Source organism: Heptranchias perlo, chromosome 41 (assembly GCF_035084215.1).
Source record: "Heptranchias perlo isolate sHepPer1 chromosome 41, sHepPer1.hap1, whole genome shotgun sequence".
Taxonomy (NCBI): Eukaryota; Metazoa; Chordata; class Chondrichthyes; order Hexanchiformes; family Hexanchidae; genus Heptranchias; species Heptranchias perlo.
In genome coordinates, this window is record NC_090365.1 from 10,841,994 (window position 1) to 10,860,450 (window position 18,457).

General features: G+C 48.9%; 1 protein-coding gene across 1 annotated transcript in view; it reads left to right on the forward strand.

The window, feature by feature from the left end:
• LOC137305870 (homeobox protein Meis1-like) overlaps window positions 1-17,683 on the forward strand; it is a 202,871-nt gene extending 185,188 nt beyond the window's left edge. The window contains exons 9-13 of the mRNA XM_067974806.1: window positions 6,662-6,879; window positions 10,291-10,349; window positions 12,231-12,320; window positions 12,609-12,704; window positions 17,594-17,683. Of these exons, the coding sequence (XP_067830907.1) occupies window positions 6,662-6,879; window positions 10,291-10,349; window positions 12,231-12,320; window positions 12,609-12,667 (426 nt within the window). The 3' untranslated portion in view covers window positions 12,668-12,704; window positions 17,594-17,683. The remainder of the gene's footprint in view (window positions 1-6,661; window positions 6,880-10,290; window positions 10,350-12,230; window positions 12,321-12,608; window positions 12,705-17,593) is intronic.
• Window positions 17,684-18,457: the final 774 nt, after the last annotated feature.

Below are 18,457 nucleotides of genomic sequence, written 5' to 3' on the forward strand. Positions count from 1 at the left end.
CATACTCGGCGTCTCTCCCATACACTCTCATCCCCCATACTCCCTCTCATCCCCATACTCTCTCTCTCCCCATACTCTCTCTCTCCCCATACTCTCTCTCCCCATACTCTCTCTCTCCCCATACTCTCTCTCTCCCCATACTCCTCACTCCCCCATACTCTCACTCTCCCCATACTCCTCTCTCCCCCATACTCCCTCTCTCCCCATACTCTCACTCCCCCCATACTCACTCTCTCCCCATACTCCCTCTCCCCCCATACTCTCTCTCCCCCATACTCTCTCTCTCCCCATACTCTCTCTCCCCCATACTCACTCTCCCCATACTCCTCTCTCCCATACACTCTCCCCCAAACTCACTCTCCCCATACTCTCTCTCCCCATACTCCTCTCTCCCCATACTCACCTCTCCCCCATACTCTCTCTCTCCCCATACTCTCACTCCCCCATACTCCTCACTCCCCATACTCTCACTCCCCCATACTCCTCTCTCCCCATACTCTCTCTCCCCATACTCTCACTCTCCCCATACCTCTCTCTCCCATACTCTCTCTCCCCATACTCTCACTCTCCCCCATACTCCTCTCTCTCCCATACCTCTCCCCCATACTCTCTCTCCCCATACTCTCTCTCCCCCATACTCCTCTCTCCCCATACTCTCTCCCCCCATACTCTCTCTCTCCCCATACTCTCTCTCCCCCATACTCTCACTCTCCCCATACTCTCTCTCCCCATACTCCTCTCTCCCCATACTCTCTCTCCCCCATACTCTCTCTCTCCCCATACTCTCTCTCCCCATACTCTCTCTCTCCCATACTCTCTCTCCCCATACTCTCTCTCCCCATACTCTCTCTCTCCCCATACTCTCTCTCCCCCATACTCTCACTCTCCCATACTCCTCTCTCCCCATACTCTCTCCCCCCATACTCTCTCTCCCCCATACTCTCTCTCTCCCCATACTCCTCTCTCCCCATACTCTCTCTCTCCCCATACTCCTCTCTCCCATACTCTCTCTCCCCCATACTCTCTCTCTCCCCATACTCTCTCTCCCCCATACTCTCTCTCTCTCCCCATACTCTCTCTCTCCCCATACTCTCTCTCTCCCCATACTCTCACTCTCCCATACTCTCTCTCCCCATACTCTCTCTCTCCCCATACTCTCTCTCTCCCCATACTCTCTCCCCCATACTCTCTCTCTCCCCATACTCCTCTCTCCCATACTCTCTCCCCCATACTCTCTCTCCCCCCATACTCTCTCTCTCCCCATACTCCTCTCTCCCCATACTCTCTCTCCCCCATACTCTCTCTCTCCCCATACTCTCTCTCCCCCATACTCTCACTCTCCCCATACTCTCTCTCCCCATACTCTCTCCCCATACTCCCTCTCCCCATACTCTCTCTCCCCCATACTCTCTCTCCCCCATACTCTCTCTCTCCCCATACTCTCACTCTCCCCATACTCCTCTCTCCCCATACTCTCTCTCCCCATACTCTCTCTCCCCCATACTCTCTCTCCCCATACTCTCTCTCCCCCATACTCTCTCTCCCCATACTCTCTCTCCCCATACTCCCTCTCTCCCCATACTCTCCTCCCCCCATACTCTCTCTCCCCCATACTCCCTCTCTCCCCATACTCTCACTCTCCCCATACTCTCCTCTCCCCATACTCTCACTCTCCCCATACTCCCTCTCTCCCCATACTCTCTCTCCCCCATACTCTCTCTCCCCCCATACTCCTCTCTCCCCCATACTCTCTCTCCCCCCATACTCTCTCTCCCCATACTCTCTCTCTCCCCATACTCTCTCTCCCCCATACTCTCTCTCCCCATACTCTCTCTCCCCATACTCCTCTCTCCCCATACTCTCTCCCCCATACTCTCTCTCCCCCATACTCCTCTCTCCCCATACTCTCACTCTCCCCATACTCTCACTCTCCCCATATTCCCTCTCCCCCCATACTCTCTCTCCCCATACTCTCTCTCCCCCCATACTCTCTCCCCCCATACTCTCACTCCCCCCATACTCTCACTCTCCCCATACTCTCTCTCTCCCCATACTCTCTCTCCCCCCATACTCTCTCTCCCCCCATACTCTCACTCTCCCCATACTCTCTCTCCCCATACTCTCTCTCTCCCATACTCTCTCTCCCCATACTCTCTCTCCCCATACTCCCTCTCTCCCATACTCTCACTCTCCCCATACTCTCTCACTCCCCATACTCCCTCTCTCCCCATACTCTCTCTCCCCATACTCTCTCTCCCCATACTCTCTCTCCCCATACTCTCACTCTCCCCATACTCTCTCACTCCCCATACTCTCTCTCCCCCATACTCTCACTCTCCCCATACTCTCTCTCTCCCCATACTCTCTCCCCATACTCTCTCTCCCCCATACTCTCACTCTCCCCATACTCTCTCACTCCCCATACTCTCTCTCCCCCATACTCTCACTCTCCCCATACTCTCTCTCTCCCCATACTCTCTCCCCATACTCTCTCTCCCCCATACTCTCTCTCTCCCCATACTCTCTCTCCCCCCATACTCTCACTCTCCCCATACTCTCACTCTCCCCATACTCTCTCTCTCCCCATACTCTCACTCTCCCCATACTCTCACTCTCCCCATACTCTCTCTCTCCCCATACTCTCTCTCCCCCCATACTCTCTCTCCCCCCATACTCTCACTCTCCCCATACTCTCTCTCTCCCCATACTCTCTCTCTCCCCTTACTCTCTCTCTCCCCATACTCTCTCCCCATACTCTCACTCTCCCCATACTCTCTCTCTCCCCATACTCTCTCTCTCCCCATACTCTCTCTCTCCCCATACTCTCTCTCCCCCCATACTCTCTCTCTCCCCTTACTCTCTCTCTCCCCATACTCTCTCCCCATACTCTCACTCTCCCCATACTCTCTCTCTCCCCATACTCTCTCTCTCCCCATACTCTCTCTCTCCCCATACTCTCTCTCCCCATACTCTCTCTCTCCCCTTACTCTCTCTCTCCCCATACTCTCTCCCCATACTCTCACTCTCCCCATACTCTCTCTCTCCCCATACTCTCTCTCTCCCCATACTCTCTCTCTCCCCATACTCTCTCTCCCCCCATACTCTCTCTCTCCCCATACTCTCTCCCCATACTCTCACTCTCCCCATACTCTCACTCTCCCCATACTCTCTCTCTCCCCATACTCTCTCTCTCCCCATACTCTCTCTCTCCCCATACTCTCTCCCCATACTCTCTCTCTCCCCATACTCTCACTCTCCCCATACTCTCTCTCTCCCCATACTCTCTCTCCCCCCATACTCTCACTCTCCCCATACTCTCTCTCTCCCCATACTCCCTCTCTCCCCATACTCTCACTCTCCCCATACTCTCCCTCTCCCCATACTCCCTCTCTCCCCATACTCCCTCTCTCCCCATACTCCCTCTCTCCCCATACTCTCTCTCTCCCCATACTCTCACTCTCCCCATACTCTCTCTCTCCCCATACTCTCACTCTCCCCATACTCTCTCTCCCCCCATACTCTCTCTCCCCCCATACTCTCTCTCTCCCCATACTCTCACTCTCCCCATACTCTCTCTCTCCCCATACTCTCTCTCCCCCCATACTCTCTCTCCCCCCATACTCTCACTCTCCCCATACTCTCTCTCTCCCCATACACTCTCCCCATCCCCTCTCTCTCCCCATACACTCTCCCCATCCCCTCTCTCTCCCCATCCTCTCCCCTACCCCACACTCACTTTCCCCATTTTATCTCCTCTCCTATTATTTCTCTATAAACCTGTTCTCTCTAATCCTGTTTCTGATCTGGCTGCACATTCTCTCTTCACGGAGTCAATCATTGACACTCGAGCAGTAATTTTATGAATTCACGCTCTCAGCAAAGGGCCTCACACACCGAGACTAAACGTACAACAGGCACTCGCTCATTACCAGTTTCCTTTGAAGAATTCCTTAATTTCTAATACTCTTCATTGGAGACCATGGGTTAGTGTTCCACCTCAGGCAAAGAGAGAACAGATGTAATGCCCTGCTTGACATAGAGAGGGAGAAAAAGCACAAAGGAGCTTGAGAGAGGAGACTGTAAAGGAGTCTCGATAAAATAGAGAAACTAAAAAGGCTGTGATGGAGAGGGAGAAGTTGAAACCTAGAATTCAGACAATGATCAGCTGTCAAACAATTGTTTTCCTGTATCATGTCCCAAGAGTAAATGGTATGTAAAAGATAGATCCAGAACACAACTTCACTCTAAATAGGGCACAGAGCACAGGTTCAATAGGAACACGAGTGGGCCATTCAGCCCCCCGAGCCTGTTCCACTTTCAATTAGATCATGGCTGATCTATATCTCCATTTACCTGCTTTGGTTCTGTACGTTTATTAAAGAAAAACCTATCACTTTCAGTTTTGAAATTTTCAATTGACCCCCAGCCTCAACAGCTTTTTGGGGGAGAGAGTTCCAGATTTCCACTCCCCTTTGTGTGAAGAAGTGCTTCCTGACGTCACCCCTGAACGGCCTAGCTCTAATTTTAAGGTTATTCCCCCTTGTTCTGGACTCCCCCCACCAGAGGAAATAGTTTCTCTCTATCTACCCTGTCAACTCCTTTAATCATCTTAAACACCTCAATTAGATCACCCCTTAATCTTCTATACTCAAGGGAATACAAGCCTAGTCGACGCAACCTGTCCTTCAAACCCGCAAGCGGCAAATTTTAGGACTGATATCAGGAAGTTCTTTGCGTAAAGAGTGACCGATACTTGGATGGACATCTGGATCCAGTAGTGCAGGTGGAAACCTTGGAATCAGTTCAGAAACAGTTGGATGTTGGTGGTGGGGTTTGTGTGTGAGGTCTCTCTGGGTGGTTGGGTTAGACGGGCCGAACGGCCTTCCCCGCCATGTTTAGCTTGTGATTTGGTGAATGTTTGGAACTTTTCCGGTAGATAGGCTTGAGCTTTATGGGTGGTTACAAGGTGCTTAAGAGATGTGCGTTTGCAGCACAGATCATCCAATACCTCTCGCTGAGCCCGAGAGTTTGTATTGAATGATTTAAAGGGCCAGAACATTGTGGTAATTTCTTCAGAATCTTACCTGTACGTTTACTCGGGTCTCTGAGCAACCATTTACACTACAAGCCTGTGTGTGGGGTCTCGTTTCACACCAACATCACATCTGTAGTGTAAATCCAGGCTGAATCTGGAGCAGGGCCTGATCTGGACGTTGGAGAGAAGCAGAGTGAGGCTTCGGAGTCAGATTGGGCCTCATTTATAGCCCAGAAGTCTGGGGTTGGTCTGAAGGAAAAATTACCTCTCACCAATACTAAACTTTCAATGTAAATAGATCCTCAGCTCTCCCTCCTTCCTGTGTTTTGTGTTTGTACAATTTGGACTCTTCCTCCCTGATGGAAAAGGCAAACACTCCTCACCTCCTCACACATGGAACCAGCGGAACACGACTGCACCTGGAGTGGATCCTCTGCACCTGGAGTGGATCCCGTGCACCCGGAGTGGATCCCCACACCCAGAGCGGACTTGGAGTGGATCCTTGCAGCTGGAGTCGAAAAATGAAGCATAAAACTAAATCCCTGCCGACAAAAAGAGACGGTGAGGTTCCGGGATCCACTCCTGCTGCCGGGATCCACTCCAGCTGCAGAGATCCACTCTAGATGCAGGGATCCACCCTGGATGCGGGGATCCGCTCTGGATGTGGGGTTCCACTCTGGGTGCGGGTTCCACTCTGAGTGTGGGGATCCGCTCCGGGTGTAGAGATCCGCTCCGGGTGTGGGGATCCGCTCCAAGTGCAGGGATCCACTCCAGGTGCGGGGATCCGCTCCAGGTGTGCGGGGATCCGTTCCGGGTGGGGGAATCCGGTCCAGGCACGGGGAGCCACCCCTGTGCAAGGATCCACTCCCAGCGTGGGGATCCAAGTGCAGGAATCCACTGCCCACTCCAGGCGCGGGGATCAACTCTGGGTGCGGGGGATCCACTCCAGCTGCGGTGGGCGGCCGGGCGGAAGGCAGGTCACTGGGGGGTAAACTTAACCGTTACCGTCGGGCGAAAAGCGGGCGATAGCAAATCAGCCGCCCGCCATACGCCCCGCCGCCATTTTGTTTTCCGCCCGCGGGAAAGAAAAACGGTCGAGGTGGAAGCGTTAACGATCCCCACCCCCCCAAACCCCCCGCCAAGTCGCGTGTTCCCGCCGATGGGGGCGCGAGGAGAAAATGTACAACTGGACCAAAAATCGGCAAGAATAACTGAGGAAGGGGAAAACAGTTGAGTATTTCAGTCAAATATTACCTCACCTCCCTGGAGGACAAAGGAGAGGAAAAAAATATGTTTTTCTTCGGGAAAGTCACTGGTAAAATGTGTTTTTTTATCAAATGGAAGAAGGGAAATGTGTCTGGAAGTCCAGAGAGGATACAAGCAGGTCAGCACGATAGTTAGCAAAATGGAACGACTTTCCTGCTCTCTTTTAGGCCTCAGGCTTATAGCTACACAATTGACTTGGAAGAAAATCATTAAAGGGTTGAAGTTGGCACCGCTCTTTGTGAGGGGAGTGTGGGACTAGGGCTGTATGATGGATTATTGACAACCCTTTCTCAGGCTGTCAGAAGTGCTTTCAAGCAACTCAGATCAGAAAAAAAACCTTGATGCTTTTCGGTTTTGCAGAATCCCCTTCAGCAACGTCCAGGAGCAAAAGGGGAAGCAGTGAAAGGTGGAGGGGGGGAACGAGACAAAGGAGATGCTTCAGAAATCACTGTTTGCACTTCACGACGCAAGTGGCGTTTGGTCAACTGCCTGTCTGTCTTGGCGCTTGACTGCACCAACCTGCGAGGATACGGTTCATTACAGAGCGGTCGAGCGTCAGCTACTGGTGCCTCGTGCCAGTAGAGTGAGCTTGCCGCCTCAGTGTGATGCCTTCGTCGCAGCACTGAACAAATTTAACCCTTTGTTGAAGGTGTCAGCCGTGGCTCAGTGGGCCACACTCTCGCCTCTGAGTCAGAAGGTCGTGGGTTCAAGTCCCACTCCAGAGACTTTGAGCTCAAAATCCAGGCTGACGCTCCCAGTGCAGTACTGAGGGAGTGCCGCACTGTTGAAGGTGCCGTCTTTCGGATGAGACGTTAAAACCGAGGCCCCGTCTGCCCTCTCAGGTGGAATTAAAAGATCCCATGGCACTATTTTGAAGAAGAGCAGTGTCCTGGCCGATATTTATCCCTAACCCGACATCACTTAAAAAAACAGATTATCTGGTCATTATCACATTGCTGTTTGTGGGATCTTGCTGTGCGCAAATTGGCTGCTACATTTCCTATTTTACTACAATGACTACACTTCAAAAGTATCTCATTGGCTGTAGAGCGCTTTGGGATCTCCTGAAGTTGTGAAAGGCGCTATATAAATGCAAATCCCTTCTTTCTTTCTCTCTTTCTCCTTCCTTTCTTTCTCTCTTTATTTCTTTCTCTTTCTTTCTCCTTTCTTCCTCTCTCTCTCTCTCCCTTTCTCTCTCTCTCTCTTTGTTTCTCTCTCTCTTTTACTCTCTCTCTTTTGCTCTCTCTTTCTTTCTTTTACTCTCTCTCTCTTTCTCTCTCTCTTTCTTTCTCTCTCTTCTACTCTCTTTCTTTTATTCTCTCCCTCTTTCTTTCTCTCTCTTTTTACTCTCTCTCTTTCTCTCTCTCTCTCTCTCTTTCCTTCTCTCTTTCTTTCTTTCTCTCTCTCTTTTACTCTATCTTTTACTCTCTCTCTTTCTCCCTCTTTCTGCCGAGAGTTGGCTTGGTGCGTTCGGGTTCCCTGAGCCACAGACATGATATCCCGTCCAGTGGCAGCGTTGGTGTATTTAATGCGGGAAGGGTTGACCTGGATGTTGTCCATAACATGACTCGACCATGTCAGTCTCCTGCGTTCTCAGCCCCAATTGACTGGAACAATGACCTTTCTCAGCTAGTTCCCAAACACAGTAAAATAACCATACTTTACAATCATGGAGAAAACATACCAAAAATGACAGATGGGAAAAGACCCTCTGGTCCATCCAGCCTGTCCATCCACAACTGCAAAGCCTTGTACGTAACAATATATAGCCTCCCAACTCCACCCTGAAAGCCGTGTGATCTCATGGGAGAGGCAGAAAACCAGATAAAAACCCAGGCCAATTTGGGGGAAAGGAAATTTGGGAAATTCCTCTCCGACCCATTCCAGGGATGAGGGACTTTAGTTACGTGGATAGACTGGAGAAGCTGGGGTTGTTCTCCTTGGAACGGAGAAGGTTGCGAGGAGATTTGATAGAGGTGCTCAAAATCATGAAGGGTCTTAGACAGAGTAGATAGAGAGAAACTGTTCCCATTGGCGGAAGGGTCAAGAACCAGAGGGCATAGATTTAAGGTGATTGGCCAAAGAACCAAAGGTAACATGAGGAAAAACATTTTTACACAGTGAGTGGTTGTGATCTGGAATGCACTGCCCGAGGGGGTGGTGGAGGCAGATTCAATCATGGCCTTCAAAAGGGAACTGGATAAGTACTTGAAAGGAAAACATTTGCAGGGCCACGGGGATAGGGCGGGGGAGAGTGGGAGTAACTGGATTGCTCTTGCACAGAGCCGGCACAGACCTGATGGTCCAAATGGCCTCCTTCCATGCATTAACCGTTCTATGACTTTATGATTCTGTGACCCCCTTGTACTCCTGGGAGTCAGTCAGAGTTTCCGTCCTTGAAAATTTTGCTTGTCATTATTCACTTTCCTCAGGAGATTAAAGCTGGGTAGAATTGACAAGAGTTGCATGAAGTCTATTGGAAAAGGCAAGCTGAATGTGCCGAGGGGTCTCTATCTCATTCCGAGCTTTCTTCTCTGATACACTTCAAGTAGGAGACTGCAATATTCTGTCTACAAGCAATAACAAAAAGCTGGCAGGGAGTTTGAGGCTGTAATTTAATCTCTGGATTTGGCTGGTGATCAGGCCAGTTATCTATCTGTGATATATTTAATATAGAGCATCTGTTCGTTTCCAGTTAGCAGCAGTAAACAACATCCTGTATCACTGGTACTTCCTGTCACATGACATGATTAACGCCGTTGACCCCTCCCTCCCCTTTCTCTATTCTGTCTAATTCCTACATTTCCAATTCTGCACCTAGGGAAGGATATATTGGCCTTGGAGGGGGTGCAGAATTATAAGGTCAAATTACGAGAACTGGCTGCAGAAACTTGGCTTGTGCTCCGTTGAGTTTGGAAGGTTGAGGGGTGATCTAATTGAGATGTTTAAAATGATAAAAGACTCGATAGGGCGAACAGAGAAACTATTTCCTCTGGTGGGGGAATCCAGAACAAGGTGGGGGCACAATTTTAAAATCAGAGCCAGGCCGTTCAGGATGGAAATCAGGAAGCACTTCTTCACACAAAGGGTAGTGGAAATCTGGAACTCTCTCCCCCAAAAGGCTGTGGATTTTGGGGGTCAGTTGAAATTTTCAAGACTGAGGTCGATCGATTTTTGTTAGGTGAGGGAATCAAGGGATTTGGACCAAAATGGGGCTGAGGTGCAGATCAGCCGGGATCTAATTGAACCTCTTCCTTGTATCCTGTTTGCTGGACATCTAACCTTCCAGAGATGCAAGTGGCCATTTCGTGGGTTGAAGCTTCTGGCATGGAACCTCGACAGAGGGCCACGATGCAGCCAATTTTGTTGCCCGTTCTCTCATCTAGTGAGAGTCCAAATTGAGGGCTTTGTCTTGAAAAGTTACCCTTATTGTCATCTATTTCCAATGTCTATTTCACCCCCCTCCTCCTTACCCTGGACTATGAGAAGTGACTTTAGCCTGTGTGTTATCATTATAGAGTATTTTTTTTGAAAAACAATTCCATGGAAAACATTAAGGAGTTCGACACAAATGTCTGATCTATGATAAAACGTTAATCAAGATTTTAGCGCTTGTAAAGTAATGATGCATTTAAGGGGAAGCTAGATAAGTACATGAGGGAGAAAGGAATAGAAGGATATGCTGATAGGGTGAGATGAAGAGGGGTGGGAGGAGGTTCTGGTGGAGCATAAATACCAGCATGGACCTGTCGGGCCGAATGGCCCTGTTTCTGTGCTGTAAGTTCTATGTAATTCTATATCTGTTGTATTGTGCTGGAGCCTTCACTAAACACAACTGAACACTTCAATATGGCTGCCATTGGTAGCCAACTATTAGCCTGAAGGACCACCTCGCTGAAAGTTGCCACCTTATCCTGATTGGACAGTATTTAAGGGACACCTGCCGTATTTCCGTGCTCTCTCTGATAGCCACTCTCTTTTTGATTCAGGTTCATTAATGCAAGACGTCGCATCGTGCAGCCGATGATCGACCAATCAAATCGGACAGGTCTGATTTAATATTTATTTTGCTCATTCACTTTAAAGGAACATTTCTCCCTTAAAGGGACTGCGGGGGCTTGTCGGTGGCACCCTGGGAACAACCCACAGAGGGCGCTGGTTGGCACGCAATGCGCCATGCCGGTGAAATTAAGAAGCCCTCCCAACGTACATTGGCATCGTAACGTCTGCCCGCTGATCTCAGTGCAGCAATGTGGTGGGAGTGGAGGTTTGCAGGGTACCAACATGCCCAACATGGTGCCAACACCAAGGAACGTGCGTCCATCATCATGTCACTCCTGGGTTCTTCGGAGCAGAAAAGACTCCTACATTTATTAATTCGGGCTGTTCTACATTAAAAGTATTGAGGGCAAAATTTGAGTGTAGATCTTCATTCAGAGTCCTTCTCAGAGTCTTATCAATGAGGTATTACAGTATTTTTGCTGGGTGACCTTACCACCCAGTGTGGTATTGAGCTTTACTGGTGGTGGTGAGGGTTCAAAATGGGCCTCAGCGTCTCCTGGAAGCAAACCAGCGCCTCCTGCTGGAAAGAGTATGTGATGGATGTTGGGTAAGGACTGAGAAGGTTCAACTGTGCTTTCCTGTCACCCTCAAATACCCTGCGGACACAGTCTCGACTCACTTGAAGCAATGGTCCTTGATTGAATTTGAAATGGTGACACTGCAATGCAGCATTATCATATTTTATTTGAATTACTGTAGTTTTTGTTGCTAAAAACAGACATGAAGACAACAGTGCCCTGTTAGCTCCAAAGCCTTGCAGTAAATCCATCATCAATGCCAGGCATCGTACAGCTGATAATCAAATTGAGGAAAGTTCAGGGAATAATGTTCACTCAAAGCATCTCCCCATTGTCAGCCTGGTAAGCAAATAAGCTCAGGGGTAGCACTCTTGCCTCTGAGTCTGAAGGCTTTGGGATCAAAGTCCCACTCCAGGAGTTGAACATCTAGGCTGACATTCTAGTGCAGTACTGAGGGAGTGTTGCATTGTCAGAGGTGCCGTCTTTCGGATGAGATGTTAATCTGCCCCGGTGAGTGGGTGTAAGAGATTCCATTGTACTTTTTCGAAGAAGTTTAGGAAGTTTTCCCCTGTCCTGGCCAACATTCATCCCTCGACCAACATCACCAGAACAGATTAATTGGTTATTCATCTCATTTCCTGTTTGTGGGACCTTGCTGTGCGAAAATTGGCTCTGTGCGTGTCTACCTAGCAAAAGTAACGACACTTCAAATGTAATTTGCTGTTTGTGAATTGCTTTGGGACGTTCTGAGTAAGTGAAAGGTGCTATGTAAATGCAAGTTTGCTCTTTCTTTTCACACTATTATCAAAGAACATTCCCTTGCTTCACGAAGACCCACCATTTTGAGTTTGCCTCCCTTCATGACTGCTCCAATGACGTTACTGCTAAAAGTAGCCTCTTACTTCCCTGGGCAGCTACATTCAATTTAATTGGTCTGGAGCCGCCCAGCCGTTGGAAACCACTTCACCAGCAGAGTATGCAGATATCCCAGTCGAGCCAGCTGGGTGTCTTAGAGCTCCTTATTGCTGTTTGGCTGCCTCGCCTGGGTGAGTTGGGATCCTGTCATTCTCTCACAGCTTCACTTTCGCAGCCAGACAACGGGCCGTAGGTCAAATGGTCTACCCACTATCCCTTTCTATTGGCCAATCGTGTAACAATCGTGATGGACTTTCTACTCTCTTACATTTGACTATTTTCTCTGGCTGTTTTCCCACCCTCTCCTGTTCTTTTTTTTAATGAACCACATTCACACCCATTAATGCAGACACAAACAATCATTATCCCAGCATAATGTTTCAAATCCAAATTTCCAACACTTGAGTGAATCACATCTCTTATTCTTTCCTCAGTTGGCCAGGGTGCACCATACAGTCCAGATGGTCAGCCAATGGGAGGGTTTGTAATGGACGGCCAACAGCACATGGGCATACGGCCTCCAGGTAAGCTCCGTCTCGTCCCTTCACCAATTACGTTGAACATTGCTCTGCACCACTCCTGTCTCACCACACTCTCTCCACTAGCAGCCTTGGAAAAAACATCTCCTAACTTTATTTATTTTTTTTGCTCCCACTTCACTATTTCATTAACATTTAGACGCACAATTCTTAAAATATCCCTTCAACCCATTTAATGTCCTGGGGTATTCCTTTTGTTTGTCTTCTTGCTGTCTTGTGTTCTGACTTTGGTGATTTCCTGGCACGGTCTTGGATTTTTTATCTTCCTTCTAGGACCTATGGGTGGAATGGGCATGAATATGGGCATGGAGGGGCAATGGCACTACATGTAGCCTTCAACACTGTTACCCAAACGCAAAGCAAGGGGAAGTAAGTACTGTCCCCACTGGGGGTCAATGTTTTCTTTGTCTCCATCCATCCAGGCATCTCCCTCTTCTCCACCATTACCATGATTGTTCCTCTCGTCTACCTCCTCATTATACGGCTAGACGTACTAAACCCATTGTGCTTGTCTTGTCTTCTTTTTTTTTTTGTGATTCAAACATCTAACGTCCTGTTTTCCCTTTGACCTCCAAAGGAAGGAGAGCAAGTGAATATGTCTGCGGAGTCCCTCCCTATGATTCTGTGCACTCAGCTGACGGGCTCCATGGGTGCTAGGGGTTACTAAGTTAGTGTTTCTTGAACCTCTCCTCTCTCGCTGTAACCCATGGTGGGATCCATTGTTGCTGCAGAATGTTCCACCTGACATGCAACCAACAGAACTGAGTGCAGTCGACACTGTCATACAGGCACTCCCTCTTAAAGGAGACACTGCCATATTCTAAAGAATAATAGTATTCAGTTTAGAACTTAACCCTTGTATTATTTGTCTGTCCAACTATCTGTCTGCCTATCTATCCATATTTATCTATCTCCTTTTCTCTCTCCGTCTATCTTTTTTATCTCTCTTTACCTCTTTTTTATTTGTCTGTCTCTTTCTCTATCTCCCTATCCATCTTGACAAACGTTTTGAGAGTGTCGATGGTGTTAAAGAAGAAAGAAAGCCAGTCATTTCACACGAGTTTCTTCTGACCTGGAGCTGGAAATTTGCAAGCACCTGTTGATCTGCCAATTTCCTACACTGGCAGCAATTAGACCTCGAAGTGACTTTAGAATGTTTACAGCATAGAGATTTTATGATCTTAAAGGGACAGGCCGGTTTCAACCCAGCTCCCCCTTAGAATAATACATTGTGTAATGCTCCTGTCATTATACAATGGACAACATTTCCCCTCTGCCCTAAGCAATGCAACAGAAGACCTGATAACAGAACAAAAAAGAAAGGCAGAGCGATATGCTTCCTGGAGGTGACGCATCTCAGGGTTCAGCTGAGGTCAACCAAAGGTCCTGAGACTTGCTTACAACCCCAACCACTAACCCCTTACAACCTAACACGCTCTTTAGGTTATAGCCAACAGTTGCCCCTGCTTTGGTGGTGGCAGTGTGAACCACAGCCCCTGTTGCTGCCGACGGAGCTAGTAATCACCGCAGGAGTTAACGCTCCACGACTCCTCCGGAGATCCAGCGCCAAGGCTCTGGGTGTAAATGGCGGCTCTGGTCAGCCCACGACACCGTTTTTCCCGCCCCGTCTGACAGAACAAGTCGACAGTGGACTTTCCACCATGTAGGGGTTGCCAACCCTCCTGGATTGCCCTGGAGTCTCCTGGATTGCCCTGGAGTCTCCTGGATTGCTCTGGAGTCTCCTGGATTTCCTTGGAGTCTCCTGGATTGCCCTGGAGTCTCCTGGATTGCCCTGGAGTCTCCAGGAATTGAAGATTAATCTCCAGGAATCTGGTGCCAGCAACACCCAGGAGAAAAATCATGGGGGTATCAAAAGAGATTGTGCTTTGAACACTTCTGTTTATTAATTATAAAAATAATGGCGATGGGGTAAAATGATGGTTGGCTGACAGTCAGGAATCGTCCAATTGGGTAACGGGGGGTCTTTCCGCTTTCCAATTGGCCGTGGGTGCGCTGCGACGATGGACGTGTCGGGCGACCAATGGCGGGTGTGTGGGGGCGGGGTAGTCAGAGGCAGGAGGTCACGTGATGAAACCTCCAGGAACACGTCCAACCAGAGTTGGCAACCCCTAACCACCAGAATTCGCCAGAAAAGCGCATTTACTTTTAAAAGAAAAAAAAAATCTTCGAATGAAAGTTTTTAAGGGGAAAAGAAAACTCCAAGGCCCGGACGGAAACGTTAGTCAGCGAACTGAGGAGTGAGGACCAAGACAAATGAGCAAATCAATAGGAGAAACACTAAGCGTTAGCCACACACAAAGGGCAGGGCCCCCTCGCTGGAGCTAATTGATTGTGGGCCGTTTAAGTACGCAGTCAGTCGCACTGTGTCCAATTGAATTGACTGGGCAGGTATGCAAATACGCTCATTAACATCTCGTGATCCGGCACGGGTCACAGCACCTGATCCCAAGTCTTACGGTACGCTCTGGGCCTAGACAGAAGCAGAGTAACGCATTTCAATTCTGAAAAAGGAACTCGGAGAGAATAAAGGCAATTTTACCATCAGATAAACTTGTAAATGGCGCACAAGCTCCAATTAATAGGATAACCCCCACCTCACCTTACATTACTTCAACCCAATTGGCTGCCCTTATCTACGTATTGTCCGTTACAAGTACAGTATGGGGTTGGGGGTTGCTGGGAGGTTCTGGATAGGCCTTATATCTAACCTGATCTATTAGACAAGGGCATCTCGGTATAGACCAGCTGATGCTCAGTGCTGCATGGAAAGCAAACATAAGCTGATTCCTTCTAGAAGGTTCTGCCAGTCCATTTTCACCCATCGCACCTAATTGGTTGGGGAGTTCGTGACGAGGGATCATTGTCATTAAGAGAGGTTAGGAGAATGGAAATGTGAATAAATATTTGAAATAGAGGAAGATACAGGGAAGGGGGGCGGGGAGCAGGAACATAGGAACAGGAGTAGGCCATTCAGCCCCTCATGCCTGCTCCGCCATTTGATAAGATCATGGCTGATCTGTGATCTAACTCCATATACCTGCCTTTGGCCCATATCCCTTAATACCTTTGGTTGTCAAAAAGCTATCTATCTCAGATTTAAATTTAGCAATTGAGCTAGTATCAATTGCCTTTTGCGGAAGAGAGTTCCAAACTTCTACCACCCTTTGTGTGCAGAAATGGCACAAGCAGACTAGGGTAAGGAGGGTTCAGACACGTGCCAGTTTAGGGGAAGGAGAGCAGGGACAGAGAGACTAAATACAACCAATTTGGAAATATATCGCCGTTCCTTCATCGTCGCTGGTTCAAAATCCTGGAACTCCCTCCCTAACAGCACTGTGGGAGAATCTTCACCACACGGACTGCAGCGGTTCAAGAAGGCGGCTCACCACCACCTTCTCAAGGGGCAACTAGGGATGGGCAATAAATGCCGGCCTTGCCAGCGACGCCCACATCCCGAGAATGAATAATAAATGGTTATTGGAAGGAGAAAGAAGGCATGAGGGAGACTTGGAGAAGGAAACACAAGATGGGTGACAGTCTAGGGGAAGGAGAGAGCAGGCACGGGGCAGACAAGAGGAACCAGAGAACAAATACAGCAGGCTGCAGGAAGGAGAGCTGGCCAATGCCAGAATAGGAGAAAGGAAACAGGCATACGGCAAGCAAAGGGAAGGAGAGAGGGGAAATGGCAGGTTAAGGAGAGGAGAGAGGGGAAATGGCAGGTTAATGAGAGGAGAGAGGGGAAATGGCAGGTTAAGGAGAGGAGAGAGGGGAAATGGCAGGTTAATGAGAGGAGAGAGGGGAAATGGCAGGTTAAGGAGAGGAGAGAGGGGAAATGGCAGGTTAATGAGAGGAGAGAGGGGAAATGGCAGGTTAAGGAGAGGAGAGAGGGGAAATGGCAGGTTAATGAGAGGAGAGAGGAGAAATGGCAGGTTAAGGAGAGGAGAGAGGGGAAATGGCAGGTTAAGGAGAGGAGAGAGGGCAAATGGCAGGTTAAGGAGAGGAGAGAGGGGAAATGGGCAGGTTAAGGTCAGGAGAGGGGGTAAATGGGCAGGTTAAGGACAGGAGAGAGGGTAAATGGACAGATTGGGGACAGGAGAGAGGGTTAATGGCAGGTTAAGGACAGGAGAGAGGGTAAATGGCAGGTTAAGGACAGGAGAGAGGGTAAATGGACAGATTGGGGACAGGAGAGAGGGTTAATGGCAGGTTAAGGAGAGCAGAGAGGGTAAATGGCAGGTTAAGGACAGGAGAGAGGGTAAATGGACAGATTGGGGACAGGAGAGAGGGTTAATGGCAGATTAAGGACAGGAGAGAGGGTAAATGGCAGGTTAAGGACAGGAGAGAGGGTAAATGGCAGGTTAAGGACAAACGGCATGTTTGATGCCATCCTCCAAGTTGAGGTAAGGCGATAAAATTGGTAGAATTTTAAAGTTTTGAGGCCGAGAAATTGGACTTGTGCCCAAAACACGTCAGCTGCGTGATTACTCCATGCCGGCCTGAGGCCTGAGCCAAATTCATCGTCGGGCCTCATTTGAATGAAACGGGCGAGCTGTGGACACCAATCGGTCGTCCTGTTGTGGCTCGCCAGTCAGGGCTGTACACCGGGTGGGCCCGCAGGTAGGTCCTGGTCGGGGGGGGGGTGCCGGGGGGATAGGTGTAGCAGGGTGGGGGGTGTGGGGGGTGGGGGGCGAGTCCTGCGCAATGACCCACTGTCGTTCTGTGGAGCCAGGAGAACAACTCGGATTTTGCCTACAACCGGCGTTAGGACCCCCTGATTTGCACGCGCAGGGCGCCTAACGCCTGTTTGAAGCGGGCGCCCTGGACACCTAAAAAGAACCCGCTTCCAGTATGGCAACTGGTGCACTTAGAGGGCAGATCGGGCGCAGGAGGGCGCCACCCAAAATTCGTCCCCCGAGCCTTCATTTTACGCCCATAAAAACTGGTGAAACAAAGATGGATTTGTGTCTCCAAGAGTCTCATGAGCAGGAAGCTACAACAGATGTTGGTTTGTTGAGCAATTGTTTCCAATAATTTCTGTGCTCAGCTGAACAGAAAACACCCAGTGGAAAAGATTCATTGTACAGTCAGTGTTAGTCAATCACACAATGACGTTGGCAGGCCCTTAGTCACAATCACATTGACTTCTTAGCTGAAAAGGATTTGGAGCAGACGAACTTTAATGAGGCAAAACTGGTGGGTTGCAAGAAAAGAAATGACATTTTTTGACTTTATTTTTCCAGGTTTGCCAGGAATGCCAGGGGACTACGTATCTCAAGGAGATGCAATGGGCATGGGCCTCCCACAAGCAAGATACACCCCTCCCCCGATGACACCTCACCCCGCACAGCTGAGACACGGACCCTCGCTGCACTCCTACGTCCCTGGGCACCCCCACCACCCAGCCATGATGCTGCACAGCGGACCCCCATCCCACCCTGTGATGTCATCGCAAAGCCCTTCCATTTTGAACCCTGGAGACCCCATCATGACTGGACAGGCAATGGACATCCACGCCCATTAAAATGTAAAGAAATGTACAGAAGAAGAAGAGTTTAATGAGAAGTTCAGCCTTGGCGTTTTGAGGCACATACTGGAATTCAGACTGCTGTGTGTGTGACACTGTTGTTCATTTTTATTGTATTTTTTGTGGATTTCAATGAGGACCAATTCTGGAGCATCTTAACTAAAGTACCATGAAACTTTTATATACAATGAAACTGAAAAAAAAAAGGACATTACAACCATTTTGAGCAACTGCAAAAAACAATGAAGACTAAATTAACTTGTACATGTTCCGCTATCTTTTCTTTGGTTTCCTATAGAGTTCTTTTTTATATATATATATAGATAAAAAATAACAGCGAAAAGAAAAAGTATTTTCACACGATGTGTGCTGTTCTCGAAGACCTGGTGCAGTATTCGAAACAACCTGTCTCCTGGGGGGCAGGGGAGGGTGAGGGTGCAATGGGAGTGGGGGAAGCCATCTTACAACAATGGGTAGGACCGATAAGCCAGCTCCGATAAGCCAGTCATAAGTCAACAGAGCACTGACCTGCTGGATGAGTTGCCAGCCCTGATTTCTTGAATGCATATGACAAGACTTC